This window comes from Filicampus tigris, chromosome 10 (assembly GCF_054856515.1).
Source record: "Filicampus tigris isolate MCC_2025a chromosome 10, RoL_Ftig_1.0, whole genome shotgun sequence".
Lineage (NCBI taxonomy): Eukaryota > Metazoa > Chordata > Actinopteri > Syngnathiformes > Syngnathidae > Filicampus > Filicampus tigris.
In genome coordinates, this window is record NC_141226.1 from 640,423 (window position 1) to 651,250 (window position 10,828).

The 10,828-nt window shown below is 36.6% G+C and overlaps 1 protein-coding gene across 1 annotated transcript; it reads left to right on the plus strand.

Moving 5' to 3' along the window:
- The first annotated feature begins 3,373 nt into the window (after positions 1 to 3,373).
- On the plus strand, positions 3,374 to 8,387 carry LOC147140340 (homeobox protein engrailed-1-B-like). The gene is made up of 2 exons (XM_086043249.1): positions 3,374 to 4,215; positions 6,676 to 8,387. Exons 1-2 carry the CDS (start codon positions 3,738 to 3,740, stop codon positions 6,993 to 6,995), a joined length of 798 nt encoding a protein of 265 aa, XP_085899375.1. The 5' UTR covers positions 3,374 to 3,737; the 3' UTR covers positions 6,996 to 8,387.
- The last annotated feature ends 2,441 nt before the right edge of the window (positions 8,388 to 10,828 follow it).

The following is a 10,828-nucleotide window of genomic DNA, read 5'->3' on the forward strand; positions in this document are numbered from 1 at the left end:
GTACAATCAAACACAGTGTACATACATGTTGTAGAGCACATAGGAATCTTATCTTGATTAATTTTTGTATGACATCACGGATGAGAGGTCACAGTTCAACCATCTCCATTTCCTACTATACGATATGTTCAAATCTGTGTGATTATTGTGTGGCCTTGCACTAATTCCCCTGTCCCCGTGTAAACAGAGTGCGCAGAGTGGAATAGGAAGTGTCCCCTTACCCCGGAGCCCCTCATGGTCCCTCCTCCTTCTCGGGGAGGTTTTGTAAAGCGGACAGGAAGTTGATGGCACAGGCTGACCTCTGCTTTGTCTCTTGACTCATCTCACATCTGGGCACCCACACAATGTAGGAGACAGCAGCATTCAGAGTACCACAAAGACCACCTCTTATCTTTGTAGCTGCACACCAAGCAAAGTCTAATTAACGGAAATGATATGAGACGCTGCTTTTGGATCAGAGAGATGATGAGGCACTCTAACAGGTACTCTGAGGAAATGTTTGTCCATTGTATGTTTTGTTTCAGGCGCTGTATTATCAAAACCATACCATATAACCTACTTGCAAGTGGTCAACTTCATTTTGACGTCAGATTATGTTTGGGTATTTTTATGGAACTGCATCAATTGATCTCAAATATGAGTATTCACATCTGCACGGAAAATACAAAACAATGTTTGCAAAAATTGTTAGTCAATGATGCTACACTACATCAAATAGCAACAAAACAAAATCAACAAACAAAAATATTATATTTTTATGTATTTAACCACAAATTTGAAAATAATAAGTGATGCAAATAAATGTAGTGTCTCAAAGGTCTTCAGAAAAATACATGATTTCATAAAATGTTACATTACCTGGATGTTCATTTCTTTCTGAATATTTTGACAAATGATTAAAGTTATCAAATGCAGCTTTCAAATTTTATCACTGATTGCAATAATTAAACCAAATAAAGATGCATTTCCTGATTTTTTTTTCTGATTTGATCATCTTCAACCTTTTAACTTGGATTGAAACGTGAAGAATATTGCTATTAAGTAACGTAAAAGTACGTATTGTAAACCAAAATACAGTATAAAGACTTGATCGGTTGAACTACGTTAATTCATTGCATTTTGTTTTCTAAAACTGCCTACAAATTCGATTTAATCTTTTGATTTTGAATACTTACCAAAACCGATGTCAGCTCTTTGATTGTAAATAAAACCTTAACACATGACAAATAAATAGGTACCTCATAGTGTACGATAAAATGGGTCAGATACAATGAATGAATTAATAAATAAATAAATATTGGTTCCATGAATTTTTATTTTCCTGCACGGCACTTCAGTACACAAGTGGAAGTATGCTGGAATGCGATTATAAAGGTTGTGTAAATAATAATGTATTGTGTGTGTTTCAAAGCAGGTAAGGCTGCATTGACATGAAAATGTGATGATTTAATATCTTCCTGTCGTGACAATAATACAGCAAAAATGTTGTTTAATCGTGCCCATTCTTTCTGGACCATCAAAAGTTATTATCATGCATTCACATTGATATGTGAATGCAAGAGATTTAGCTTCGTTTTCCAGTCAGACTACACTTAAAGACACTTTGATGGGGGGCCAGGTTTAAGCCTTTTAATAAGTCATGTTTATCATCAACGCCAAGAATTAAACGCTATATCCTACATTTCACTTGGATAAGGACGAGTGTATGTATGACTATATTCTGGACATGCATGTGCCTTTGTTTGGTGCGTGCATGCTGCAGGCGAGCATCAGACAAGAAGCACATATTGCAATATATATATATATATATATATATATATATATATATATATATATATATTAAAATATAGAATATATAAAAATATATATTAAAATTGAAAAAAAGCCACATTACAGAACACAGGTTGCACAGATTTAAGTAAAACTGAGTTAAATATTGCATATTGTGAGGTTACTGCGAGATATATGCATATTGAAAACTGGAGTTTGTTGCAAATATTTATAAAATATATATATATATATATATATATATATATATATATATATATATATATATATATATATATATATATAAATAAGCATATTTCTGGTTCTAAATACTTTACATGGGCAAAACTTAAAGTGCAGATTTATCTATTTTGCTTGTTTGTTTTTCTGACTGTTTGTATGGTTTCTTGTTTGTTTGTCAGTTTTATAAAGACTCAGAGACAGACCGGCCGGCTATCTCACAAGTTTTCACACAGACTGCCACTTCATTTAACGTTCAAGTCGTAAGAGAGTGGAAGTAGTGAATAATTCATATTTTTAAATTTGAAATACATCCATCGGCAAAAGAATGTAGTGCACTCAGAATTTAGAGATATTATTACGTCCTCTGATTTTGTTGCTCCCAAGCAGTGTGTGTTCGAACTGAACCGGCCAGGCCGTCTTGATGGTGCTGATGACGGATACTTAGTCACGTGGTCCACGGTCATGTTTTATTTATGTTGTATCCATTCCATTCTGAGCTGAATTGCCTTTGATCACGTATATGGATGGATGGATGGATGGATGGATGGATGGATGGATGGATACAGACAGTTACCTCTGCTGCATTCATGCTCCATCGGAAAAAAGGTGTCAAAGCATTGAAGCGAGTACAGCTGGTCTTGGAAAATAACCACAACAACATTCTTTCGGCAGTGGAATTAGAAAATATGAATGAGAAAGCTAAAAAATATGAATGTCACCTATTTTCTTTCATTGTTGTTTCCTTCCATGTTTAGCCATGCATTTTTTTTTCAAATGACTAATAATGAACAATACAAATTGTGTCAAAGTGTAGGTTGTTATTTCATATTACAATTGTACATCAATTTACATGTGCATTAAAGATTTCAATAACAACACAACAGTTGGTATATTAGGCTACTCCTTAAAATCAAGTTAAGATATTTAAACAATAGTTATGTGGGTACACATGAATCGGATACATGTGAGGTGAGCATGAAACACAAATCATTAATATATAACAGTATTACATATTACTACAAAGACGTCTATGAAATCATCGATTTTAGTTGTTTTATTTTTTGTAATCCATCCATTCATTCGGTTTTTTATTGTGCGTTTGCTGTAATGGGCCAATGCGCATTTTTATTTTCCATCTATCATTTGTAGTAGACTGTTGTGTTTAACTTAATAGTTTCTACATTTTTGGTTTAACTTGAACGTAGCACTTATGGGCTGGACAAATTCAGCCTCCAAGGAATTCGGGGAAAGTCACGTGACAGGATCTCGGCATCCCTATTGGTCCAAGGCACGTGTCTAAAGCGCCGTAGTACAACGACTCTCAGCCAATCAGAAATGAGAACCAAATCCTTAGTCAAAGTATTTGAGCGTCGCCTGAATCAGAACGGTTTACTGCTGAGCGCATCAAAAAAATGTGCACAGGGATCCTGGGAAACACTTTAAAAAAAAAACAACCCTTTTTAAAAAAAATATTATTATTAATTTCAAATAGCTGACCAGAGCAAATGAGGAGTATAGTTTTTATCTGAAAGGGAACTATGATTTTTTTCAGTAAAAAAACGGCGCATTTTTTGAGTAAATACCATTCATTATACTCTTCTAAAAACCTTTTTTGAAGCTTTTTCTTGTAGTAAACATCTTGAAAAGCTAGCCAACAAGACGCATCACTGGACTGGAATCATACTTTGTTGCATAAGTTCTGAGGAGGATCAAGCTTCATCATAATCATGGAAGAAAATGCTCGTCGAGACCCGGAGCGCCCAGACGACTCCGGTGAAGAGTCAAACAGAGCCATCCTGCCTCTTATCCTGCCACCTGGCAACCAGCAGTACCACACGATCACCAATTTTTACATCGACAACATTTTAAGACCAGATTTTGGTCGGAGGAGGAAAAGTGCGATTCTGATCCCAGAGGGAATCACAAGACGAGATGAGCTGAGAAACGACCCCAAAATTGCCAACCCCGATGTAGAGGGAAGAGCAGAGGCAGGAGAGGACGACTCTAGACCATACGACGACAAACATCCGGACGTACTTAGCCGGAAGAGTGAGTTGGTAGGCGGTGAAGAAAGCGAGAAGGTCCGAGGAGACGACGAGAACCCCTGCAGCAGCCCCCAGGCCAGCGCAGCATCGGATGGGGCCAAACAGATGCTGTGGCCAGCGTGGGTTTATTGTACCCGCTACTCTGACCGGCCGTCGTCAGGTTGGTGCAAAAACAAGCACATAACATTTTCAAGAGAAAAAAAGGAACCTAAATATGATAGAGTGTAAAATAAGACTAAGATTACATTCAAGAAATCCTCTGCATAAATCGTCTGCAATAGCATAAATTCTCAGGTTAAACTTTTGCCAAAGTTTGACTATCCAAAACAAAAGGTTAGGAATTGTTTTAAATTGTATACATATACACTCACCACAAGAAACCTAATAGACATATCACTTGGAACAATTGACAACACGATTATTGTTCCGTCATAGATTATCTTTATCAAACTTTACTTTTAATATTATCGTAGTCGAATAGCTAAACTTAGTTCTTCTCTCTCTTTTTTTTTTACAGCTAAAAATCTTTTTAAAAAATCAGAAATTATTATAACAATGGCTTAATTTAGAATTGAATTTTTCATACATAAGTAAAAACTCGACGGTTTTATAGAGCAGTTTCTTCGAAATAAGGATCTATAAAAATATACTGTGGGAAAAATTACGTCAAAATCCTAAAACCAAGTTTAACGCCATTGTTCCCCATCTTCTTTGTTTAATATTCTATTAGCATATTTTTGACAATGGGGGCTGCCTAAAAAGTGAGAGTGGTGAGTCCTAAAAAGATGGATTAGATGTGAAATGCAGGCCAGAAAATTGCAAAACGACGAAAACCTGCACATAATAGTTAGTTATGAATATAATTTGGAATAAATATGCAACTCTGTTCTGAAGTATATTTGCCACGACGTGCGTGCCTTAAACAAAATGTTTCAGCCAATACGTTCTCTTGCAAAAATATGAATTGTTTTTCAGTTTTCCTCCACTTAAACAATTATTCCTCGCTCTTAGATAGTGAAACCTAGTATTTTAAATACAACTTTTTGTTCCTTTCTTTTTGATTGTGTGATGTATGTGAAATTCTCTTGACACCCTCATTAACCCTTCCCTCCACAATAAACATATTGTGATGTTCAAAGACAGCTCCGAAATTGTTGTAGAAGGTCGAATGAGACCTAATTTGAAATGTTAAAATGAAGTTCTATTGTTGTTTGTAGCGAGAAAAGTTTTCATCAAGCTAATGGAGGGTTTATGGAAATCACTACAATGGGCCTTGAAAAGAGGAAGGGGGCTGCAGCTTTTCTGCATTCGGACTACAAAGAGTCCATAATGGGAATAACGACTGACGTCACGCAAATGCATTATATTTTAAATATTATTATTTAAATATATATTCTGATTTTAAACAATTAAATTAAGGCCCCCAATATTTTTGTCACTTTAGAGCGAAACTACACACAAGGTTAATCGGATTCTCCTTTATTTGTGATTTCGATAGCCCAGATATCACTAATAGTTGGAAAAGATTAGTTTATCATGTCTTTTTAGGAAATGAAATTCACTAGCGGGAAGATGCGCCTTGCTCCCCCACCTCCATGCATCCCAGTCTGGCCCCACCCCCATGTGCACCCCGCTTGTACTCCTGCAGGCTTGAATGTGCGCTGCAGCGGGTCCGGATCACACCTTGTATCATGCTGCCTCATTATTGTTCGGTTTATTCTGCGACCGCCCCTGCGCGCTGGAATAAAAATCAGAACTATGTAAATAAAAAAAGAACTATGCGATATTGTTGTGACAGTCTTTTATTCAATATATAGTGGCAGCTGGCGTTTATTTACTCATCTATAAGGTTTCTATCTGAAGCAGGCGACAATTTGGGGAGATGGATGGATTTGTGTTGGTCTGTTGGTGACTAATTTAAACACTGTCACTTTTAAAGAGAAACTCACCCCCCTCCCCAAAAATTATTTGCAATAATATGTTCAATGCACCTTCACTAGTCTAAATAAACATGGCATTCTGACTAATATTGCATTTGTGAAATACAAGTTAAGCAGCAAAATCCACCAGTTTTAGCTATTTCAGGAGGCAGCCATTTTGTCGCTTTCTGTCGATTGAACATGACATCACAGTTACTCAGGGCTCAGATAACGACCAATCACGGCTCACCTGTTCTCTGAAGCTGAGCCATGATTGGTCGTTAGCTGAGGTCTGAGCAACTGTGATGTCACTTTCAGTCGACAGCAAGTGACAAAATGGCTGCCCTCTGAGATGTACAAAACAGGTGGATTTTACTGGTTAACTCATATTTACTGCTTAACTCATATTAAAATAACTCAAGTTATTGTATATATATATATATATATATATATATATATATATATATATATATATATATATATTTATTATATATATATATATATATATATATATATATATATATATATATATATATATATATATATATATATATATATATATATATATATATATATATATATATATATATATATATAGATAGATATATATGGTGTCTCGCCATAATAAAAAATGTTCACAACGGAAAACTTCCTTTGAGGCTTAAAATGTAATGCCAAACTTTCACATTTCTCCCCTCCAGGGCCCAGATCCCGTAAGCTAAAGAGGCTTACGAGGACCCCGACTAAAGAAGACAAGCGGCCCCGGACAGCCTTCACTGTCGAGCAGCTGCACCGGCTCAAGACGGAGTTCCAGAGCAACCGCTACCTGACCGAGCAGCGGAGGCAGGACCTGGCCCGGGAACTTGGCCTCAACGAATCTCAGATCAAAATCTGGTTTCAGAACAAGAGGGCCAAAATAAAAAAGGCCACGGGGAATAAAAACTCGCTGGCACTGCATCTCATGGCACAGGGACTGTACAACCACACTTCGTCCAAGGACGCCAAGTCGGACAGCGATTAGCCGAGATGATGCGTCTCTAGCTGAACCATGCAATAAAAATCACGTCAACATAAGCATTCATATTTAAAATAGAGACGAATGTTGGATGAATAAAATGTGTGTTTGCATGTGTGTATGTGTGCGCGCTTAGGCTACGCGTCCTCAGGGCTGTTGATGGTGATTTGAAATGGTGACAGATATAGAGGCAGAACATTGCAATTTCGATACATGCCACATAGCCTACATCATATTTCACAATTACTGGAAAAATGATGACGTATAGCGTCGTCATTTAACAAGTATTAACACGTTCTGTGTTAATCATTCATTTAAAGTCAAACGATTCTTGAAGCGCATGCTGCTGCGTGCTCAGACGCAAATGTAAAATTGCATTCGTTTGAAACACCCAAGCACGTCACATTCAAAATACCTTATAGGTCACTTGTGGCCTTGGTCATTTTTTTAATGCGCGGGCAAAAAAATAAGTAAACCAAGAACCAGTTGGAGCTGAGAGACACGACTGACTTGAGTCAATTGGCCTGCGTGGACAAAGACACGTGTCCGGCTCAGTACCGAACCTCGTGTAGCCTGCTTCACACTAGTGATTATTCTTAAAAAAGAAAGAAAAAACTATATGCTGAAGTCCAAAGATGATTTTGCTGCATTCTGTATCTCTGTTAAGAAATTATGAAATGTGGTTTGTCTTTTCTTAATCCATAATTGATTATTTTACCCTTTTTCTTTTTTTTTCCCTCAGCCGTTATAGTGTCTTTTGTTTGCTTGTAGTGCAGTGACAGTTGACCTGCAGGTCTGATTGTTTAGCTCTGAATTCAGCCTATACGCACGCACACGACTTTTTTAATTTGTTTTTTTTTTAACTCTCGATTACATATTTTTATTTCATAAGTAGTCTGGTGAACAGAGTTGATCTTCACATTCGAATTGTCATAGAAATCAGTTTCTTGATTTGGACGAGCCTACTTTACGCAGCATACGTTGACAACTCCAACTTTTGATTGAGTTAATTCTTTTAAAGGAGAACGGTCCTCACCGGCACCCTGAAATTCAGCTCAAATGTTTGTCTGAAATCCCTTTAAAAAGTCTCATTTGCTGACCTGCATACATGCGTTCAGGGAACATGCATGGTTGTCATTCAAATGTAACGTGTTGACGGACCTCTATAGGCCATAATTACATGCATCCACGAATGTTCAAGCAACCTTATTATTGGTATTATTCGTTGCAGAAGCAAACAAATAAACAATATAGCCTATTCATATTTATAATAAAACAGCCATGTTGACTCGCGTTTACATAAGTTATTTTTTCCTGCAATAATTGTGTTTTTTGAATGCAAAATCTCAAAGGCCTTTTGCTGGGTAGAGTTAATGCAGATCCAAACCAAATGGTGGTCTTACTATGCTGTGAATGTTTCTTTATATATATATATATATATATATATATATATATATATATATATATATATATATATATATATATATATATATATATATATATATATTTATTTATTTATATATATATATTTTTTTTTTTCTCGACTGCTCGAGAAAGTTGTCTGGCAAGTCAACTTATTTGCCTTAAAATGATGTATAAGCTGAAATATGTTGCAGTGTTGTGAAGAAAGAGGGGTCGCGTTTTCTATACGGTAAATGAGATTTTGACATAAAAAATAAAAGAAAAAGAATGAAATCAGTCGTTTGCTCCTGAGTTTAGGTTCTCTTTTACATGGTCCTATATGTAAACGATTTTTAATGGTGTATGGGTGAATAAAAACAGTGCAAAGTGATTGTTGGGATTTTATTTGAAATAAACATACAGTAAACATGAGAAAAAAAATGAAAGTTTGCATTGTGCAGTAAAACGAGTTGATGTGTCTGTCCTCTGGACATCAATTTGCAGAACAACAAATGTGATCCGATATTAGTTAATAAATGAAATATAAAACATAAATCAAGTGGAAATATATGTCAGTAGATGGATGGATGGAATATAATCTTAACATTTTTAGCCTGGACTAAAAAATTAGCTCTTATGATAACTCATATCTCCAAAAGATAAGGAAATATGAAGCGAAAATAGAAAATGACATCATAATGAAAGTTCAGGTATCGATAAATGAGAAAAATGATGGACAAAAGCATTGTTCAGCACAAACATTAGCAGTAAGAATTTAAGTGAAATTTATTGAGAAGGTCAGATGTAAAACCTCTTTTCATGCTAGCATCATAATGTGGAAGTAATAATCTATTAGAATTGGAGTAAATAAAGGATTTTTTGTGTAATAATATTGTTTGTTTGTATTCAGCCATCAGCATTTACTCACCCGGTGAAATTATTATTTTCAAAGTCCTTCAAGCACCTCTGTAGCATTGGTGTGTCACACATACACTGAAGAAACAAACTTTGTAATATAATATTTCTTGAAACTCCTTTTACATGAATTTGGTGGTAAAAATGCAGACAAAATGAAAAATAGTCCCTCCCCTAAAAAAAAAAAGGATATAAGGTTTGTTCAAACCTAAGTCGCCAGAGTTATCTATGACTCCTCAGCAGCTTTGACTCGGTCTCAGTGAATGGCTGCCCGAGGACTTCATCTGCATTTTCTTTTATTAGCTGTCTTGTATATGGAAGTAACACCCAACAGCTCGCTGACTTGATGAGCTGAGAGCTTGACTTGGGACTGGGAAAGGGGGGAAGGCGGTGAACACAGCCTCTGCACAGTCTGTGTTTGTCAGTTGAAGGGTGTGGGGAGAGGAGTGAAATCACCAGAGAACCTGGACTAAGGTCAAAATACTTTGGGTGTCCATGCAAACTGCAGCAGGTGCCTCAGATGCTGTCAAGATGGGTGAGAAAAGGACATCAATCTCCTTGGTGGCTCCAACTGTGGGGATTATTTCATATTCAAATGCTTCCTGTAGCTAAATGAAGTGCACTTGCTCTTACCCGGGTTCCCCAAACGTGACCATATCATACGTATTACATAAACACATTCAATATTCATGTTTTCTGACTGCTGCATCATTGTAGATTCAAGCGAGTGAAAGTTCCAGAAATTATTTAAGAAGTCCAAAAAAAAATGGTCCAAAATTTCCAACTAATGTGGACAATGCACATAGCTGTATTTTCTGTTTGTAAGATTAACTTCTTTTGTTTCTTCTCAACTTTTACTTAACATTCAGCCATTAAGAAACACTGGCAACATTGAACAAAAGTATACAAATCTAAAGTAAAATGATTGCAATTGCTCTTGACCAAGTCATGGTCACTGCGCTACAATTTGCCTTTACCTGCTACTCTCAAGATGGAAAGACAAATATTTGTTGAAATAACGTTCATGTCCTTTCACTTGTCCAAAAATGCCTCTCCTTCAGCAAGAGGCAAATGGCAGACAAACAGAGAAAAGAAAAGTACATATACAAGTACTGGTGTCCCCCGTGTCTCTGACAGACAAAAGATGACCCATCAAGTTGCCCTTCCCCCACTGAGTAATTTAGCCATAGTTCTCCAAAACGCTTGCTAGTCAGACCTGAAATATGGAATGAAGGGGACGGGGGCTTTGTGGCGGAAATATAATTACGGCCCTGAAAGCTGGAAAAGATGGAGAATGGGGGATGACATCAGAGCAATTTCACACCCAGGCTTTGGATGGCCAGGCCAAGCCTGGGCCTTGCTGCGCAACACTGATCAAAGCCTGCTGCAGCCGCCCCAAAAGCCAAAAAAGGGGAGACTTAACTATGCTAATCTCCAGGACAAATATATTTTAATCTTGTTAGAATACAAGTTAATGCCACAGCTCAGTGATCAAACTTCATACCATTAGGATACAAAATCAC